Below are 21,875 nucleotides of genomic sequence, written 5' to 3' on the forward strand. Positions count from 1 at the left end.
CAGTTCCTGTAACGACAGCACATAAACCTACAAGGTTTAAAACAAGCCTAGAGAGCAGACCTATGAAAAATAAATCACGCAAATATTCAGGATATTATCTGTGCAAATCAGAGGATATTGGGTCTGAGGAGTCCCAGGTCAGGACAGGCTTGGGAAAGCAACCACAGTGAACCTTCTTTCGACGAGTAGAACCAGCAGGGTAAAAGCTTTGGCAGCCTGCAGGAGAGAAACAGGACAACTCTACCTGCGACATGGCTCTGGAGACTTCCTTCCTAACATAACATCCAGACATCAAAAAAACCTAAAAAATAATCACTTATGCAAGCATTTCTAAGGCTCTGAGGACCGGCTGTCAGCTCTGTCCCACATCGCTTCAGTTTGAATGAAAGGACGGTAATTTCCAGCTAAATGAAGTGTTGCCCTTTCTCAGTACCTGTCAATGTGCACTTACAGCGGGATTGCTCTGCAAACCAAAGCACACCAGGAAAGGGGAGGCTGTTCAAACACCAGCTAGCTCATTAACTTTCTCATTAACTTCTCTAACACAGACCTGCAGGCAAAAGTACAATTAATTAGGAATTTAAGTAATCTCTAAAACAATGATACTGCAAAAACATCAGGCGTGCTGATTTAAATCTGTTGCGATGCTTTACAACACTCGAGGCAGCAACAGGATACAGGAATTAGCTTAAGGAGAAGCCAAAGGCCTTCAAATAAATCTATCAGAATTTAAGTCTATCATAATGGAGAGAAACCTGTCTCTCAGTGAAGTGCCATCTACTGATGATTTCTCATGGGGAAACGGAGAAAACAGTAATATACTCATACTTCTGTATGCACTGGAGTGACAGCAGCCCAGGATGGAGCAAACCTATTGAGACTGCAGTTTCATACATTGATTTCCAAGCATTGAATATCTGATTTATTTATTTATTATTATTATTTTCCCATCAAGAAGCTAAAATTAATTGCCATTCAGGACAAACTGATCACGAAAAACAGTGTCCTCTACAGCCCCACCCGAGGCAGAAAAATCCTTCAGGGAGTCAAAGGCTGAAAAGATTTATTGATTTTCTGCTTCAGACTAAGCACACTCAGCGATACAGAACACTGTATCAATGCAACCCCCAGCTGGATGCAACACTGACCTTTCCTCAGCAGCAAAATTACAGAGAAAGGTAAGACAACAATTCCCCTTCAGAACATCCTCTTAACGTGTCCAAAGATGATGGCATTCTTTAACCCTCTCTAATAAGTTCAAGAAAGCATGAGCAGAGGTTCCTGCTTGGTGAGAGGGAGAAATGTACTGATTCCATAACCAACTAACTGTGCAGCAGCAGGATATAAGGTTTCTGCTTCAAATGCAGAGTTTGAAGCGGAGAAAAGTCAAAGAATGAGGGTAAAAAGGGGGTTGCAGGGAGAAAATTCCCCCTCCCCTTAACTACTGAAGGGGTATTTTACCTCTGTGAAAGAGACTTCGAACTAAATTCATTAATCTGCCCACAGAGCATTTTACTTTTTTTTTAAACATTTGAAATTTCAGCTTTAGCCACAAAGCAACAGCACCTGTGTGCATTCTCTGCACAGCTCAAATAAGATACCTAAACCCTAACTCTGGAAAAAAGTAATTATTTAAACACACCCAGAAATGTAAAGCAAATCTGAAACATAACTTGTATTTCTTTAGGAATAGCAACACAGTACCACGTTACAATTCTGGCAGCAGGGGAATCAGATTAAATCCTGTACAACTGCTTCTGCAGAAATGCCTACTCAGACATCCACAGACAGGATGCAGGTCCTCTCCCACTCCCCCTGGAACAGAAAAGCTTTGTCCACAGGGTTTGTTAGTGCTCCTAAAAATAAACCCTCTGTATTAGAAATGGCCCCACATCTTTTAGAAGTAACGGCAGCAAGAAATACAACAAGAAATACACAGCCAAGTCTCAAAGGGTCCTGGTGACCAAAAGGATGATGCCCCTCCATGCTCTGGTGACACACTTAATATTCTTCTGACAGGTCTGAGAGAGCTGCTTTCCCACACCTTTTGGTCAGTGTGTACAGGTATGTTTAGTGAGAGCTGGGAGAAAAATCACATCAGAGTGGAAGCAGCTGCAAATAAACCCATCTAGGAAAAGGTACATGAGTGGGAATTTGTGTCCAAAGGCACTGGCAAGGGAGAGAAAAGGCTGCGGTGGGGGGAGTGAGCACCTGTGAGCACAACTGCAGGAACACTTCACGATGATGAGGTGCAGGAAACAAGGAAGAAACACACTGTGCAAGAATAAAGCTGGGAATGAAAGCTGTACACCTTTAAAAGACGTTTGTCCTGGATTAAGAATCAAACTACTTTTGCATCTTTATTCTGAGAGCATTTTGAGCACAAAGCACTCTGCTGACAGCAGAGCAGCAGCTCAGCAGCATCACGGTGACAGGACAGTTTGGAGAGTGTCAGCAAGGCCTGGCCAGCGCTGAGTGTATCAAATGCAAATAAGAAGCCGGCAGGCAGGTCTGCCAGAACACCCCCTCAGTAACTCTTCAATCTTACAATGCACTCATCTGTTAGAATACCATTAAATACTTCCAAGTGCAAGGTATTTTCAGGGCCAAATAATTTTTACTCTAAAAAGTAGGAAATTACTCATATCTTACTGCACAATATAAACTGTGCTGTCTTCACTCTGTACTAAAGCTCATTTCCAGTATCAGAGACCTGGAGAGGTGGATCTACTGACACGTTTGATTAACGCACAAAGGTAACAGAAAATAGTTTGATTCTGACTGGCTAAAAGCCAGGTCTCTTAAACTGAAGTCACAAGGATGAGGAAACAAGTTATCAATGGCCACAGCAACACTTTAGCAGTTTACAATAACAAGCCAGTTTGAGCTTTTTAAGAAGAGTCTCATGGAAGAGATGGGAACGCCCTTTCAATTCTCAGGAAGGGCCAAAACCACAGTGAAAGGGTGAAAAGCAAACGAGACAGGGGCTCCTTCAGTGTCTCATTATAATGCAGGACTAAGCTTACAAAGAAAAGAATACAGATCAAACAAAGAAAATATAAACATAATGTGTTCCAGGGGGATTCCCAGGTAGGGCAAGGGCTTTCATTTAGATGATCTCTAGCACACTAACAGTATTTATTATGTTTTAAAAACAAACAAACAACAAAAAAAAAAAAAACAGCAACCAAACAAACCAAACAAACAAACAAACCAGAAGAATTCCCAATTTGTGTGAAGTGATGATGCATCACTACTCAAAAGTTAACTGTGTTTTCAAAACGTAGTTTAAATTTGCTTTACTTTGCCAGTATAGGACTGAGAAATGTTCTATACTTTGATTGGTTACATGGTCCATATCACAGAGGACAAATGCCAACTAATTGACATCAACACCAATATAACAAACTCATACAAAACATAGGGGGCAGCCGGGAAATCAAATAATGGAGGAAAATGTCAATGACTACACAGCAATTGTATTAATTAAACAATTAATGCTATGAACAATTAAAATTGATAGTGATGAATTGTCAAAAAAAAAAAAAAAAATCAGAACTTCCTCCAAAGAGAAAGCCTCCAGGTTTTTCAAGAAGGGTAGAAACAACTCAGGCTCAGGAAAAGAGCCATAGTTTTCTTACAGAAAGAGCACAAATGCTACTTCATTTTGCCAACCAACATCGATAACATTCTTTATAAAAGTTTTTCCACTAACCCTAAGCCCACTCCAAGACCCCAACCTGCCCTCAAATGCAGAAAGCCCATGATCCATCAGCGACTGGTATGAACAGCAGTGCTGTGGTAGCATTCCCCACAGCCTTTTATTCCCAAGATTTGCCAAGGAATGCAACGCAGCGCTAATTGCAATAGGAAGCAATTATGGCCAGAGTCAACAGTTTTCCTGGGCCTTTTTCCAACAGTGTTTATTGTTTCACACAACTCCAGCCTGGCACAACAGGAGCACTTGTGGCTCATCCCTGGCAGCTGAACGGCCAAATCTTGTGCAAGAGATCACACAGTTTCCCAGGAACACTCACACGAGCCTGGACAGCCCAACATCTCCCAGTTTGTGGAAGACACACAGAACCACTCAAAAGGCTTTCATTTTTCTTGTATTTTTATGATATTTTTCTTGCAGTTATCATATTTAGCCTCAAAGCAAAGTGTTAAAAAAACAAACAAACACACACACAAAAAAAAAAACCAACCAAAAAAAAAAACCAGGAAAAAGCACAGTTTGGTGTAAGCCTGAGGGAGAGAGAGATGAATTACTTCTAACTTCTTTCCTCAGCTTCACTTTTTAAAACCCATGAACCAAACCCAGTCACTTTATAACTGGAGAACTCTCAATTGTAAAAATATACATCTGAAGGCCTGTTTTGCAAGTCATTCCATCTCATCTGTTCCTGTGCTCAGCAACCCCACAGAGGACTCAGCAGCAGATCCTTCACTCACTTTTGTTCATTACCAAACAAGGTACATCAATGGGATGGCAAATGTAATTTTCCTTTTGTGCAGAGGCCTGCTTAGGAATTAAGTGCTTTCTCTGAGAAGGTTTATCACTGACACAGGGCACCACTGTATTTATTCTTAGTGGCTTCAGAAGCACAATTCCTCCACCCTCCAAGTGATGGTACAAAGATAACACCAGGACACATTTCCAGAAAGTCTCAAAAGCCTTCAGGCACTATCCCTGTTGTGCTTTGATGTTCTTAACCATGTAGCTTTTTTTTCTTCGGTAGTACAGTAGTGAACATCCCTTTCTACATCACACTGATATCTGGCTATATGTGCTGTTCCTCATTGGCTCCAATGAGATCAATTCTTATTATCAGTCACCACTTGACCCCTCACCTCCTTTCAATTAGCCACAGAAGTGTAAATGTTTTTTGTTTTGGCACAGAAGAGTAAATGTTTTTTGTTTTGGCACAGTGTCTGTCCATCAAATGCCTCCCACAGCTTTGTTCAATGGCTGCAAAACCTCAGCCTAACATAAAGGGCCTTACATGAAGATGTACAAGATAATTAATTCTCTTTATTGAAGACCAATGATACCTATCTTAATTAGGCCTACTAGGTAAGTTAAATGTATTGGGAGGCTGTGAATTTTTAGTGATCTCAGATATATTGGCTCCCAAAGCTCTATATCCATCTTTCCAGTGTTTTTTTGGAAACCACACAGCATAGATGGCTGGCATCCTCAGCATGACACTTTGATGCTTAGTTCATGTTTGGTCTCATTTTGCAGCAACAATTCTTTCAAGGTAAATCTTCCCTCAAGTGAGAGATCACTTAAATTAACTGGTTCAATCAAACAGTCCAATACCCAGGAGCAGTACCAGGCAAGTCTTTAGAGGGGAGAAACTGAGAATCCAGACATCCTAGGGCTGTTATCTATCTCTTCCTCTCAAACAGGATAGATAAACTTGGCGTCTTTGAGAAGCCACTTTCCAACCCATCACCGTCCTTCATCACCATTGCTGAAGTACAGGATCTGAACAGCAAAGCAGAGACACCCCAATTATCCTATCCATCACTTTCAGGTAAGCACACAAGTTGAATAAAGAAACATGAAAAATAAAGTCTTTGAACTCTTACACAGCACTACAGCCTAGCAGCCTAAAATGCCTCTTTGGTTCTCCTTTCCCTGACTCCTTAACGGAGTTGAGATCAACTACACAAAAATCCAGAGGGCAATGGCAAAAAAAAAAATCATCTACCCAAACAGACCTAACTATGGGAATATGTGAGCATTAATTCTAAACATAAGAAAAGAGGTATTTTTAGAGGGTCCTTTAAGAACTTCAAATAAAATGGCAAGGGATGCCAGTCACACTAGCTGGGCACCTCCATAACAAAGTGTTCAGTGACAATGCTTGAGCACAGCTAAGGTGAGAAAGCAATGCTTGAGATTTTCCTCTTCATGCAGAAGACTGGAGAGAAAGCAGGCTTAGAAATCACTGTCATTATGTTTCTCTTGGATCTGGAAGATGCTTTCTGTAAGAAGCAGTGTCACTTCTGCTCAATAGCATCAGCCAGGAATTATTAAATCTCCCCCATTAAACATTACTGGGCTATGGAGAAAATGAGGGTCAAAAACTGCTCCAGTCCCAATGGTAAAGCCTTCCATTAAACATGACCAGAGTCAACAGGTTCTCCAAAGTACAGGACATTTGAATGGTGTCTCAGAAGGCACAGACCTTCTTAGAGCAAGTGTAATGCTGCATTGTGACAGCAGTGACAGTACCCCTCATCACAGTTCTGCACAGGAAAAAGCAAGTCTGTTCACTGACTGAAGGAGAGAACATGCGCTTCTTAGCACTAAAAAAATTGTCTTTTACATGATAGAAAGTTTTAAAGCCTCAGTAATGATTCCAGGACTGAGAACTGCCATACCCAGCTCGGCAAACCCGCCAGGCACAGCCCCAGGAGTGGTGAGATGAACAGTGCTCTGTTTGCAGTGGCTGTGCCGGGCTGTGGGCTCGCTGTACTAACAGTGAGGAGCTGCCAATGTGCAGCCTCGTGGGCAAGGCACTGTATGCACGGTGCATCTGTCCTCCCTGGCAGGCATCCAGCACTTTGCTGCATCATCCTGATTCCATTGCTGAAAATGCCCTTTTTCCTCTTTCTCTTTTAAGATTTTACAAAAGCTTCTGCTATTTCCTGCCCAACGGTGCTCTCCATCGGTTCCAAGCGGGGGTGGAAGGGGGAGAAAGGAAGCACAAAATACAAAGAAACCTCCCAACAATTCTCAGAATTTTTGTGTCAAAAAGAATAAAGCAGACTTTGCAGGACAAGTGTATTCTCCCTAATCAGATATGTTTGCTTTTAGGAAAGGACTAATTTGCATAGGATGTTGGTGCATAAAAGCCCATCCATTCTCAGGATGAATACTAATGTAGCAAGACTTAGCATCTCAACACAAGAAACGAACTCTGCAAAAATTCTTTACTCACTTTAAATTTTTGTCAGTGCTCTAAATAGACCTTGGCTGTTGGGGGTTTTTTAAATCACTCCCAGCTGCTAAATACTACCATCAATGTTTCTTTAGAAAAGATTTGAATACAATGTTTTCCTCCATAACATAGTCAGATATATCAGAGATAAACAAAAATCTGACTGCAAGGATGAGAAAGAAAATAACATATCCCAACGCTGCAGGTATATCACCTACACGAAGCTAACTACTACATAAATAGCATTTAGCAAATAATTCACCTCTGGATACACGAGACAAATCTTTTAGATACTGTGAATTTCAGTGCTTTTCTCAAAAACCTTGACAAAATAAAGCTGCTGCCCTTCCTCCCAAATCCCACTGTCCTGAACTCAGGTCCATCAATACAGACTTTTGAAACTGTGGCAGAGCACACAATCAGCAGTGACACATCCTAATAAAGGCCAAAAAACTTTGCCCCTTCAGAAGCACTGTGAAAATACATTTCTCTGTTTTGTGGTGGACAAGGTGTTAAGCGGCACAACTACCCTTCTTGGTACAAGACATTTCAGATCATTTTGCAGAGCTGGAACGAAACTGGATTCAACTCTTGCACTCCCTCCAGATGTATACACAATGGGAACTGCAGCACAAAGAGCATGAATTTATAGACAGGAAGAGAACTACAGAAAAAAGGTGGGAAAGGGGTTGTTTCCAAAACGAGTTGGTTCAAGTTTCTCAACTTCTCTAGCTATTTTATCCTTTTTTACCTCCCCATTTATCCTGCTCTGAGCCTGTAATACATGAGAATGAATATATTGTCCATGGCAGTGTAAAGTCTGCTCGGCTCAACAGTGAAGTTTAATATCAGCCCTCATCTCCCATCTCTCTGCTCATCAGGAACTGAATTATTACCACAAAAAAAAACTTATACTAGAATTCTGACCAAAACAATGGTTTGTGCTGCTGCTTCTCAGAACACAAAGTCATAATGCTGGAGGTCTCAGCCCAGACTCCTGAGACTTTCCAGCCTATTTTCCAGATCTGACAGACACTGAGGATCTTCTGTCAACATTTGTTTAGCACCTGAACAAACTAACAGGTGAGCACGGGAGGGCACAACACTGCCTCTGATGGATTGGGCTCTAATTTCTGCAGCAGCTTCCAGTCTGGCTGCTGAACAGCAGCTCTGATCAGAGCCCGTTTCCCCACGGTCCCGCAGCAGAGACCAGGGATGTCTCCGTTGTTCCTGTGCTCAGAGCTCTGTTTGTTGTCTGCAGGTGAGTCACACACTGACAGCTTCAGAGCCCCTGCAGACCTGGGCACCCCCTAATAGCAAACAATGTACCGAGGGCCTAAGGTTAATCTGGCTTTGATGATTCTATCTAGGAGGAGAAATCTATCTGTACTACAGCAAGAAGGAAACTTCCCGCATATCTGAAGAATGAAACCTTGGTGATTTCGCACAGGAGCTAGGATGCAGAAACACCATGCTAGGTACTGAATTAAAAGCTTAACTTCCACACACAAATTATAAAAGCTGACATTATCACTAGACACTTGGGTTGAAAACCCCTCTTATCTACTACCACAGTTCTCCTTTACATCCCAGAGGCTATCACAGACAACAGTGCTTGGCAGTACATCAAAGCCCAGCACGCAGTTCAATGGGACTTTGCTGCTCTCTAGTTCAATAATGCTGCCTTGTTCATCGCCGTGCGACTTGCTGAACAAAAAGATGCAAGGTCACAGTTAAATAATGCTCCTTTCCTGTTCTCAGCATATTTACACTACAGGTTTTGCACTGCAGACATAGAGCATTAAAAGGATTCCCATTAAACCCTTACACATCAGCACAGCAAACAAGGTGAGTTCACAGGCTTCTATTTACTGGAAGGCCTTATTATTATTATTATTATTATTATTATTATTATTATTATTACTATTATTATTATTATGCACTGTTTAAGAAAAACTCCACACACACAATAAACAAACAAAAACCAACCCAACAAACAAAATCAGAAAAAGCAAAGAAGGCCTCTGCCCATCCAGCCAGACACTGGTTAAGAAACCCACAAATACTTAGAGGACTATCATCAACTTGCTCAGCGATCAACTGATGGACGGCAAACCACAAACACGATCCCTCTCAATGACTAAGCTGTTAGAGGCACAAACTAAACACCAGCAAGGGTTCCTTTTTGGGATGAGGAAACACTGCTGCATCTCAGCTGGATTCAAAGCAGAATCCAAGACTCAGATTTGATGCCACAGAGAAATCTAAATCAGCCATCACACAAAGCAGAGAAATGCATAACAGCAAGTTTTAGACTACAATCACAGTTATCCCACGCTGATTTTAAGATTATATGCTAACATATTCTTTGCAGATAGAAGCAACTTAAGACCAAGTGAAGACTTAAGGCATGTATAGATACATATGCAGCTAATGTTTAAAAACCAGTTTGAGGTCATACAGTAAACGAGTGGCAGAGAACAGTGTTACACATTTCCATGTTTCTGCTGCCACCATAGCAGCATCACCCGCCATGTTTACTGGTGAATGCCCAAACAATCCCATTGCTAACACCTTTTTATCTAAACTGTAAAGCTTTGTTTGCTATTTCATCTACAAAGGAAAATGACAGGACTTGAAGCAGCAGCAGCAATGTCCATCAAGAAACTGCAGGACAACAAAGGTATTGGTTATTTGTTGACTTTAACACTACCAATTCCCAAGCGTGGGCTCCTTCCTGAAGACAGTGAATATCAGGATTTATATTATGCAAGAGCCTAGGGAGTTAAACAATCTGTCGAACTTTCAGAAGTGTCTCTGTGCAAAGAACCAGGAAAAGTTAAGAGGATAACTCTGGTCTGGGGGAAAAAAAAAAAAAAAAAAAAAAAAAAGAAAAGAAAAAATCCACAAACCTCTCACAAGATGACTGTTCTTGAAGAACATCAGAGAAGTGCAGTCACCTTCAGCACCTTGAGGGACTGAACTCCCAGTAACAGCTGCCTCCGAATTCACAGCACTGATTTCTCAGAAGGCACTCGAGATCAGACTGAGCTTTTTCTGAACATTGCTTTTTGCAGGGTTTTGAGGTTTTTCTGAAGTCTGGGTCTCAGACTTCAAACACTTCGCTTGTGTTTGCTAAATACTCCAACACCCAAATCATACACAGTAAGCTGAAGTTAAAGTCAGACTGTGCAATCTCACAGGTATACTTTACAAAAGGGTTAAGTGTTATTTATTGATTGAGAATCCCTGTAAACTGCTTGATACACTGAATTTAAATGCCAGATTATAGGTCAGAGCTCCCTACACTATGTTATAGAGTACAGCTTTTCTTAAAATAGAAGAAATATTTCAATTGGTATGATTTAAATGCCAAAAAATAAGAGAAACAGATCCTCAAGGTAGTTTTAGAGGAAAAAAAGCACTTTACATGGGGGGCAGGGGGGAATCAGCAGATATGTTTGCATGTCTGTTTTTTACTATTTATTTGTTTTACTTTGTATATATCAATTCTCAAGACTTGAAAAAAAATATTAACTTTAAGTCCACAATGGAGTTACATGTAAGGACAAAACTAGGCCATCTGTATCCCATCTAAACAGCCAGTCTTTTCTGCAATGTGTAAATGTAAAAACTTATTCAGGGGAGAAACCCAAATGAGCCACTGTCTCATTTGCTACTGTTTCTAATTAATGAAATACCCAGAAACAATTCTTGCTTTTGTTGCACCAGAGTATTTTGATAACTAGGCTAATACACTCAATACTGTACTCAAAGCTGTACAATGGCTTAATTAGTCAGGAAAAGGAGTGGCTGATTCTCATTTCCAGAAGATCGTTAAGATTAAAAAAGGATACACAGCACCACACTTCAGTTTGTATCTCCAACTGCTCAGCTTTTCATGCCTCTTTTACAAAACAGGAGAATCTTCTGTAAAAAAGTTTTTCTGTCAATGCCCAGTACCTAAAAGAATAAAATATCTGCACCAATTTTAACTACCTCTCCCCCAGGATGCATCCAATCTAAGTATGTGTCTACATTCTTTGGAGAAATCCTCTGCTTTAAAAGCCAGATTTAAAGTCCTGTCTCTTCTCCTAATGACTCAACGCAGTCTTTTCACAACCGCCATCTCAACAAGAAAAGAACAAGCTGAGCACACAAGGAATGGTAATTTGAAAAAGAAATAATCAGTACATATGTCATAATAAATAGCTATACGACATGCAATGGCCCTAAGATTATCAGAAGTGTCTCAGATCAAAAAGCTGTAAAGCTGAATTATACAGTCAGACCTCAGGCTCTTAAAACGAAAGTGCTTGTTTGATTATGACTGACAGGCTTACAATCGGGACTTCACATCTCTTATGAAACAATTATTTGGCCACATGCAGTTCATATTATATTAAGCAGGGAAGGAAGTGAAGAGCTTTCAGGTTGGAAACCTAATTATTAATTTCTCGCTATTTTTAAGAATGAAACAAGGCTCTAATTTCTGAAGAAGGAGGCCCTGACAAGGTAGCCTGCAGTCTGTGCCTTCAGTTATCTAAACCCCCCCTCTGGATATAGGAAATAATAGAGAGTGCTTTCTCTCCAAATACAGTCTCTAGGGACTGTTTCCTGCCATTAGTTTTCTTTTAAGTAACCCTATTATTATCAAAAGCAAGATGTTTAAAAAGCAGAAACAACATCTAAGTTCATGGCTCTGCAGTGCTCGGTAGCACAGCAATAAGAGCAGGCCAAGTGCCTGTCTCCCACTGGCATCTGCTGGGATTTGCTGTTTGACTCCCCTTTGCACTTTTGAATCTCTCTCTCCCACCAAATTCCACCACAATATTGCACTGGATCATTTGCTTCAAACACCAGCCCAGCATTTTACAGGCACATTTCCTTCTCTTACAAAGAGAAGTAGGTAGGAAGAACATTTGCTCTTCAGACAATCCCATTTCCTCAAACACGTGCCATGAGCTCCAGTTATGAACACATGAAGGTCTAACCCATAAATGGAAATGACTGCTGTCCTCAGGTGCTCTCTGGAATCTCTGTTTCCATCTAAATATAACCAGAAACCTTCAAACAGTCCTTGACTACCAAAAGACACTGTCTTCTTACAGAGGAGCAAAAAGTAAAGAGGAAACTCTCCAAATATCTTAGAGGATGCTAATCCAAATAGCAACACTAATGGAAACATTGGGAGATTTGACCGTGCCCCATTCCAGCTTTGCTCAAAGCCAGCCTACAACAACACAAATAGTTCTGGGTGTCACACAACTCCTGGAGCAGACAAACATGCACAATTCATCCTCATGCGACACCACTGCCAATGCAGAGCACAAGTAAACTAACCCCAAAATATTCCCTAACTGTTGATAGTTATTAACGACACTATGCACCTAAACAAGCCTTGGTGCTATCCTGGGGACAGCGATGGATGCTTGTCACTCAGCAGCTTGAGAAAGAACAGGACCTTGATCCCACTTCCAGACCATCTGCCAGCCCCCAGAACTGTGCCAGAGCCAGATTCCTCAAAACCCCTCTGAAAAATGATGGCAATGCATAAACTGGATGGTGGGTGATGCAATATCAACCATGTTTCTTGGGCTCCACAAAGAAATTCCAACTCTGATACCACCTGCAAGCTAGAAGATAGGTTTCCACTGTCCAAGTGGAGAAAAGTAATCTTTGCACTTTCAAAGTCCATATGGAAGACTGAAACAGGCACAATAGTCTAGTGGCTACAGGCAGTAGGGAATAATAATCTGATCCTAGAGTTCAGAACCACCTTACCAGCCTCACTAAAGCTCCGCTAACAAATACTGAGGTTATCAACATGTTTGTAGCAAGACCCTGCCCTCTGCATAGGGATATCATGCCTTCCTCATACCCATTACAGCTATTCCTGAAGAGAGGAGCTCTTGAATCTCTCCCTGAAGGCTGAGAGTTCAAAATTTACCAACAGTAATGATTCACGTGGTAAAAAAAAACCAAACCCACAACCAAAAAGAAAACAAACTCCAAAAAAACCAAACCAACCCCATGAGCATTACTGCTCAAACTCGAGAGCAATGCAAGGACTCTTTTATTTTGCTGTCGGTTTCAAGGCTGTGTTGCCGTCAGTCGAAGTAATCACAGTGTGGGTAATCACAGGGCATGAAACGAACCACCGACAAAGAGAAATGAGCGCAGCACATCTCCACAAGGAGACTTGCTACCCCTATAAAACATATTAAGAGCGATGTGGATTAAACAAACTCGTTTGCAGAAAGCAGCTGCATTATCCCATAAAAACAGATCCTATGGCTTTACTAAAAAGAGAGACACAGACCATTTGCCTGCTGATCTGACAAGCAAAATCCTCTTCCGATCTCATGGATATTTATTAATCTGGTTCTGAGGGTTCACAAGTTGTCACAGCTTAGCAAGTGCACATCTGCTGACCACACGTACTCACTCAGTCTAGAGGAAAGGCACACGGAATAGGTTTGAAGCAATGCATTCTAATGTCATTTCTGCAATAGGATCCAAGGTTGCAAGTAGGGAGGGACTATAGATCAGCTCAGGCTGGATATCAAGAAGCTGCAACGATGTGGAACTCTGAAACCGGGTTGACAGAATCCACATTCCAGATCCCATGTGACAGAGACACTCTGGTGTTTCCCAGTAGCTGTAAGCTTTTCTCTGAAGAGACTCCCTTGCAGCGTCTGCAGGCTACACAGGGAACGGCTACGTGAGCGAAAAAAGTCACTGCCCTTAGCTTTCCTTCACAGTTCTTCCCAGAAATGCCCGGGCCTCACTTTGCGCACCTGGTTCCAACCTCTTGTCCAAACGGGCCACATCAGCACAAACCGCTCATTTCCACCTTCTGCTCCAGCCAGGCGCACCCAGGCGGCTGGGCGGGGGTGCGCTGCGCTCACAGGAACAGCTCCACCTGCGGATCAGATGGAGCAGCTCCCTCCGGCAGCGGAGCAATAACAAGCATCTGGGAGCACTAAGATCAGCACAGCTGGATCCAAACACCGACATCAGCGCACAGCCCATTACACAGCACAGCCCCTCTCCCAGATGCGTGCCTCCCCAGACAGGGCTTTTCCACAGGGACCAAAATATCCTCACTGACAAGAAAGATGAAGATGCCTTTTCTCCTCAGCACACATGCTTCGCACAGCTTCGTGAACACACAGATCAAAAAGTGAAAGGGTTACCAAATTACTTTTTAAGGACTCGTTTAAAGAAAACGGTAGTAATTTGACAACCAATTGTGCTTTCTGTGGATCTCATTTACGCTTTCCAAACTCGAGAGATTGGCAATACTGTCAACACCAGTAGCTAATTACAGTTTTCAAGAATAAGGAAGAGAAAGAACTGACATTTAACACAGTAAATTCTGAACCAGAGATGAAGAACAACTGCACAGTATTTTTATACTGTATATCAAGAGCCGCTGCAGCCTGACACATGGCCAGGTTGTGCAGCGGCACGGAGTTTAATATTACCTTCAGTGAAGACCTCCAAACATGAAAATTCCTAAATCACCGACACACATCAGTATTCTGACCTTATAATCCAGGCTGGGCTCTCAGCTCCGCTCCGGGAGCACCATTTCCCTCCCTCCCACCGGGAGCCCGCAGCTATTTGCGGCAAACGCAGCAGGAACTTTATCAGCACGTGAAGCCCGTGTTTACCTCGGGCCATCTCCAGAGGCACTGCCTGCCCGTCAAAAAGCAGCACCTGAACTGCCAGGCTCACCCATTTCCACCGTTAGGAACGATGCTGATGTCGCACTTGGCGATCCTGGAGGTCTTTTCCAACCTTAACGCCCCGCTGATTCCAATACCCAGGGGCTGGCCGGGACGGTGTGAATTGTAAAGCGATGGGATGGGCGGGATGAGCAGCCCAGCGCCATCGCCCCACCGAAATTCGGGTTTGGGGCTTTAAACGCCTTGTGTCCCTGGGACAGCAGTCAGCGCGCACACACACACACACACACATACACACAGAAACACACACGCAGACCGGGAACACGAACGCGCTCGCAGCCGAGCAGCGGCGCCTTCCCCGCAGCGCACACACCGCACCGCGGGCACCGCCGGGCCAGGGCCCGCCTCGCAACCCCCGCGGCATCCCCGGGGGGGTGGGGCACCGAGCACACCTGGGGGGGGATGTCGGAGCCGGGAAAGGGGTCCCCGTGAATATTCCCCCCTCCCTCCCCCCCCAAAAAACCCCGCCTGGTCCATCCCCGCCCGTGGCTTCTCCCCCCCCCCCCCCACCCCGCCCCCCCGGGGGGGGGGGGGGGGGGGGGGGCGCGCGCCGCGACCGTTGGGAAGGGCGCGCGCCCCGGGTTGTGCTCGCGCGCCCGTGTGTGTGTGCACGGGGGGGGTCCGCGCCCCGCGCCCCTCACCTGGAGACGCAGTTCTCCAGCACGGAGCTCTTGCCGGCGCTCTGCCCGCCCACCACCGCGATCTGCGGCAGGTCAAGCAGGCAGTTCTGGCCCAGCGCCGCGAAGGCGTCCTGCAGCCGGTTGACGAGCGGGATGAGCCCCTCCATCCCGCCGCCGCCGCCGCCGCCTCCCCCAGCTGCCGCCGCTGACAGGTAACGAGCGGCACGCTGCGCATGCGCCCCTCCCTCCGGGCCTGTGGGCGGGGCCTCCGCGGGGAGGCCACGCCCTCTCCCGGTGCGGGTCCCGCTGCTGTCCCAAAATAGGTCCTTTTCCCCCGGTGTTCACGAGGCTGATCCACGCACAGAGTCGAGGTGTGTCATTTATTTACAGTGACAAATCCAAAAAGCCGTTCACGACACCTACCAAAAGTTTTCACATTTTAGCAAACAACGGCATTAGTGTTCATCGGATACAAGCTGCCTGGTTCTCTTGTTAACTAGTACTCTATCTTCTATGGGTTTAAGATTCGTTTCTCATGCTAATTAGTCCACATGCTCCGTCTTTCTCTTCTTCTGAGCTGGTAGGTTTCCTGGATTGATGGTCTGCCCCTGCCAGAATTACCTGTTACCCAGTCAGAGATGATTTCAGCACAGTTGCTGAGTTGTCTTTATTAGTTTCTTCCTTGTCTTGGTGGTTCTGCCAAATGTCCTTGTAACCCATAAATTCTAAATTCTTTGTGTCCACTATCAGCAGTACATCCTTCTGCCCAAGCTTTGGTAACCTCCCCCTAGGTCTGAGATCACTGAAATATGTCGAGCCCTAAACCCTAACAAGGCAATTCTACTGACACGTAATTTATCTTTCTAATATCAGGACATCACTTAGAGCTTGCTATTTGTTTCACGGATTAAATCTCCTTTCTTGCTGATTAGGCTTGAAAGTATACGGAGATTAAACATCAAAGAACATCTTTTCTTAAGAGAATTATTATGTGTTCCACATATTGCAACACCACCAAGAAGGGCTGAGCCATGAGAGCCCGAGGTGGTGGGGGGGTCCTCTCTGCTCTTACTGTGGGGTCACCAGCAGAGCCTCCCACCGGTCACTGGCCCAGGACAGCTGCTCACAGGGAGCATCCATGGGGTCCTCCTGGCATTCTGGAGCCCCCACTGACAACTCAGGTGGCTGGGTGGGCTCATCCCAGCTTTAGATACCAGCACTTTAAGTACACCCAGCTTTAGATATTTATCTAAAAGGGGGAGGGACAAGGAGATGGAGCCAGGCTCTGCTCTGTGGTGCCAACCACTAGCATGAGAGGCAACAGGCAGAAACCGATGCACAGGAAGCTCCATCTGAATGCAAGGAACAAATTCTTTACCACACACTGGAACAGATGCCTGGAGGGTGTGGAGTCTCTCTCACTGGACATATTCCAGAACCATATGGACACAGTCCTGTGCCATGTGTTCTAGGATGGCCCTTCTTATGCAAGGAGATTGAACCAGATGACCCCTTGTGGTCCCTTCCAACCTGACCCATTCTGTGATTCTATCCCTGCCCAAGGACAAGCCAGCTTTGGTGCTGGGACCCTCAGGCACAAGGAGCACAGTTTGCTCATGTCAGCACATTGACCATGAGACCATCAGGCTGCCCTGAGAGCCCTGATCCCAGCTGGTCACTCCCTCCTGCTGGTGGAAAAGGCTGCAGTGTCCCCTGAGAGCCCCTGAACACAGGACTGTGGCACCCTCCAGCACCCAGGAGAGGTTTCCATGCCCTCTTCCTCAATGACTTTTGTCACCGGACTGGGAAGAGGGCCAAACTGGGAGCCCGTGGAGGAGCCAGGTTCCGCTCGCCACCATGGGACCTGGCAGACAGCTGGCTTCAGCACTTCCCAATCTGCGGAGGGGGAATTTTGGAGCAGTCCCAGGGGCTGAATTCCTCCCGGCTGCTGCCTGCGATGGGAACAGGAGCAGCAGGAACCACGATCCGGCCCTGCAGCACGTGAGTGTCCCTGGCAAACCTCACAGACACCGAGCTGGCAGGTCAGACACATTCACCGGAGCCATGGCAGGGCAGGCCCAAGGAGCTGGGGCTGGCAGGGCTGGCAGCAGGGGGACCGCTCAGGAACGGGCCGGGAAGCAACAACAAGATCCAAGCCGGGTCGTTGCAGTGGGTTCAGTTAAACATGCACACTGAGGCTGAGCTTAGAGCTCAGGCAAACAACAGAGATGAGGTTTATCTGTGATTACTGGCAGCAGTCACAACACGAAAATATCCAAAATGCAGGCTTTGGAGTCCTGCAGCGATAAAAGTTATCCTCTGTATTAAACCAGACACCGGCCTCACTCAGTGTGAAAAGCAAAACAAAAGGGAACTGTGAACATCCCGCAGGCTGATGGAGACTAATGATCTGGAGGATCATCAAAACTTCTTGGCCAGAGCTCCCAATAAGTGTAAAAAATTACTCCCTACAACAGACCAACTTAAAACTCTGGAAAAAAACAAACAGTTTTTAATCGGCACAACGCAGGGACGGCTTCTCTCGCAGGGGCTTTGCCGCTGCAGTTGGATCCCAGCGTCTGGGAAAAGCCTCACCATCGTTTCTGTCTAGATGGGGCCTGGGAGTTATTGACATAATTATGCCAATTAGCAGCATGATTATTTCTTTCCCCACTCCTGAGAAAGCAGGCTATGCCAGGAGGCACTAGAGTAGCTGCCTGGCCTTCCTCCAGTTCACGGGTTTCTACGGAGGCTGGAAGTTGGGAAGAACAGGATCACATTCTGGCCAAATCCGCCTCGTCTGAGCATCAGAGCACTTTGTGCTGCCCCCATGAAATAATTAAGATCCGTAGAAGAGCAGCCTGGCAATAGGATTGCATCTCCACAGGAGACAAATATAGATTGGAAAAGGCACGATGCCTGGGGAGCAGCGCTATGTACACCTTCAAACTGATAACCTGCGGAACTGGCCTTTCCCTTCTAGTCTTTAGATTACATCTTTCTTTGCTTCCATGATTCAATTAAAATAAATTAGGAAAACACCTTAGATTAGGGAAAGTCTGAGTTATTTCCCCAAGTCTGAGAAGTTCCCAAACCAAATTTTTTTTGTCTGGTGAAGCAGAGTTAAAGCTGCCAAATCACCACGCTCACCCCACAACTCCATCACTTACAAAAATCCGCTCTGCCCACAGGGAAAAAAAGCCACAAGCAGCCAAGGATAGATTTCCCACCTTCTGGAAAAAGCACAAACATTTTCATTATACATGTCCCTATTATCAAGAGGGTGCTCATTTTTCCAACAATTCCAAGAGAGCAGTGAAGGAGAGAGGAGGGGCATTTCATTCTGCCACGTGCCAGGCTCAGCAAGCAGAACAAACCTTTTCTGACCACCTCTCCTAGCCCAGGAGTAAGGGTGCCCTGCTCCCCAGGGTGACGTGCCAGCTCCATCAGCGTGCTCTGATGTCAGATGTCACCAGCTCCATCACAGCCTGGCCAGGGGCTCCCAGCCCTCTTGAAGGCCTCCAGTGCGTTTCAGATCAAGCCTACAGACAGCAAGTTTGTCCTGCCATGACTTTCAGAAAAATATATGGCAAAAATAGCCTGGCTTCAGGCTATTCAGGCTAGAGCTGTAGCATTCAAGGCCACAAACTTACCCACAGACACTTCTCCCTAACCAGGCAGCGTGACGTTAAAGCTGAGGACATTTGGATCAGGTCCCCAGGCTGCTTTATAAACACACACCAGTGCAATTCCCTTCATGAAAAATGGGTTATATATAAAATATCAGAGCAAACACTTGCAGATTCCTGCAGTGAAGAGCCAGGCAGGATCCCCTGCCAGGAGAACAGGCAGGACTCTGTGGGGAGCAGAGCACAGAGGAGGCTGCATCCTCTCCCCAGGAAGAACTCAGAAGAGGCGGGCTCCTTCACACTTGCTCTTCTCCCCAGGGACCTTCCTCACCTCCTTCTTGCTTCGATACAAACCCAGAGTCTTGCAGAGCTCTTCAGGCAGCTGATCAGCACAGAGCAGGGGGAGGTGTGGGCAAGGAGCCCGGGCAGGGGGAGCTCCCAGGTTCTCAGCAGCCCCTGGCTCTGCAGTGGAGCTGCACGAAGGTGCCAGCCAGCACTGTGTCTGTGTCATCTGCCAGGAGCACAGCTCAGACCTTGAAGCTGCAAAAGAGAGAATTCAAGCCAGTGGAAGAAAGTCAGAGCGGCCGCAGAGCTGTGATTAGAAGCAGTGGCTGCAGCATTTCTCCCTGTAAAGAGGATGTGCTTTCTGCCTTCCCCACACAGCCTGGGGCACTGCTGACTCACTGATCGTGGGACAGTGACAACCCAATCTCTGTCCCATCTCTCCTCTCTCCTGCCCTGTGACCTCCAGCTGCATTCTTTAGTCGGGTGCATGCAGTTCCAGGGTAGAAAAAGGGCACCGTGCTGCATTGCAGCCTGCAGAGATGTTTCCCGGCTGCTCTGAGCACCCCAGGAAAGAGCTGCACTCCCTCACTGCAGCCTGGCAGCATCTCTGCTTCCTCGGTCACAAAAGCCAGTCAAGCCAAGTGCTTCCCCAAGGGAAGATTTCATGTCCAAAACACTTCCCCTATGCTTCCATCCTCGAGGAGGTGGCTGCTGCAGCCCTTGCTGTGCAGTGATCCTGCCATGCCTGGACAGCAGCAGCATCACCAGGCTCTTCCCAGGTGAAGGGAATCAGCCTCAGCACTTCAACCCTGAAGCTTTCATTACTGCAAAATCTCTCCCAGCTGCTTGACGTACTTTCAGCTGGTGATAGTGTGTCCCCTATCCACCTCCACCCTCTTCCCTAGAGCCCAGCCACTGCCAGTCCTTCTGCAGAGCAGGGAAGGACCTGTGCTGTGACACCTGAGGAGGTTCCACCACCCGGAGTGTCTGTGTGGCACCCCACCTCTGCCTGCCTTGCAGTGTCACTGTCCTGCCAGCTGCCTGCCCCCAGTCACCCCGGGGGCCAAAGAGCCTCCACGGCTGGGCCTGGCCGGCTGCATCCCTCCAGCTGACAGCAGGAATCCCAGGGCTGGCCCATCAGCTCCCTGTGCCTCATTCACTGGAGTGGCAGCAGGACAGGGATGCGATGCTTTGGCAAGGATTGGGACCTGGCCACACCAAACCATCCCCAGCTGGCTACAGCCTCACCCTGAGCCACGGGAGGAGTTATACACAGGTCTCTTTTTTTTTTGTGCTGGGAAATCCAGAAAGGAAAAAGTCAACATCTCGGCGCCAGTGGAGGTTGCTAAGTGACAGCAGAGCTTGTTTCTATCCCGCCACTTACAGCATGCCTACACTGCAAAGGAAGTGAGGGAGGAGTAAGGGATGTAAACATGAGTATATTGCCAAAACACTCAACAGAACACACGGTTGCCAAACATATACGTTTGCTGCACGTTTTGGCTGCCAGCAGAGAAATATTTACTACGTGTCAATTTTCCAGCCTTGGAGGGTTTTACCTGCAGAGGAGGATTTTGTGTATTTGCAGCACTCGTGAATTTGCCAGTTTTCCGGCTGAAATTTTATTTCCAGACCGAAGTTGTAGCTGCAAGGACAGCTGCAACGGGCTGAGATTTCATCCTTACATTGTTTCTAATAGATGGCTTTTGTTTTTCCACCAGGATGTGGCGTTACGCAGCATTTGGGAAGCACAACAGAAAGGCAGGACTGGACAAGGGAGGGATGAAGGCAGCCTTTGTATGAGCTCCTGGGGAAGAAAGGAGATGGTTTTGGTGAAATAAAGGGCACACACACAAACCTATGTCGTTGGAATTATGTTGAGAATTGCAAACTAAGTCAAAAATAGCCTAAATGCAGCACTGCTGCTCCAGTTGAGAAATTTGCCATTGCTAAGCTGGGTGGATAATAGATGTCTTTCAAAGCAGTGCTCATCACAGAGAAGATTTACAAACCAAGTGCATGGGGGCAGGCAGATTGCACCCAGCTCGAGCTCCAGCCTTCTCTCTCCCATTGCCCATGAGCTGCCCCAAACACACTACAGGAGGAGGAGAACACACTCAGGAGCAACAGAGGGCACCTACCCATGGTGGCAGCCTTTATCTGAGGCAGGGAGCAGGCCAGCCCTGCTCTACCATGCCTGGGAACCATCAAAAGCACTTAGTAAAAAAAGCATCTGCTCCCTCTGCAGAGAAGCAGGCCAGCCCAGGGAGAAAGTAGGGCAGAGATTTGTCCCTCTGTGTGAAGGGGAGTAAAGCAAGTGGCATGGGAGAAGGGATCTGAAGAGTGGTTCCCAAAGTAGAACCTGCTAGCAAATTAAAATTAAAATACAGGCACAGAGGGGCCTGTCAGAGGGACATGCTCGCTGTCAGCACAGCTGACATGGGGTCTCCTGGGCACTAACAGCCCCATCTCCTATATCAGTGGAATGGCCACGGTCCCCACTGGTTCAGGGTCCTCACTGGGGCGCAGAGGTGACTGTACCTTTTCCAGGGTGTGGGTGCTTCAGAAATTAGCCCCAGCAAAGCACTGCAGGCCTCAGAGCAGCCCTGAGCACTTTATTCTCACAGCCCA

The 21,875-nt window shown here is 46.0% G+C and overlaps 1 protein-coding gene and 1 long non-coding RNA gene across 11 annotated transcripts in view; one reads left to right on the forward strand and one right to left on the reverse strand.

Annotated features, from left to right (window-relative positions):
- Nucleotides 1–15,541, reverse strand: part of DNM3 (dynamin 3) — a 172,596-nt gene extending 157,055 nt beyond the window's left edge. For 9 of the 10 annotated variants that reach the window (XR_003572575.1, XR_003572574.1, XM_027895874.1 and 6 more), the window contains exon 1: nt 15,352–15,541. Coding sequence is in view for 7 of the 10 variants with exons in the window: in XM_027895874.1 (XP_027751675.1) it covers nt 15,352–15,497 (146 nt within the window). In the remaining 3 variants the exon portion in view is untranslated. Of the gene's footprint in view, nt 1–14,635; nt 14,735–15,351 lie in introns of those variants that run through there. The other variant, XM_027895876.1, reaches the window with a different exon arrangement.
- A 52-nt stretch (nt 15,542–15,593) lies between these two features.
- Nucleotides 15,594–21,105, forward strand: LOC114063548. The gene is made up of 2 exons (XR_003572580.1): nt 15,594–15,701; nt 20,966–21,105. It is a non-coding gene; the product is annotated as an uncharacterized LOC114063548 (long non-coding RNA).
- The last annotated feature ends 770 nt before the right edge of the window (nt 21,106–21,875 follow it).

Source organism: Empidonax traillii, unplaced genomic scaffold (assembly GCF_003031625.1).
Source record: "Empidonax traillii isolate 1590-97213 ecotype Southwest subspecies unplaced genomic scaffold, ASM303162v1 scaffold474:size1423191, whole genome shotgun sequence".
NCBI lineage: Eukaryota > Metazoa > Chordata > Aves > Passeriformes > Tyrannidae > Empidonax > Empidonax traillii.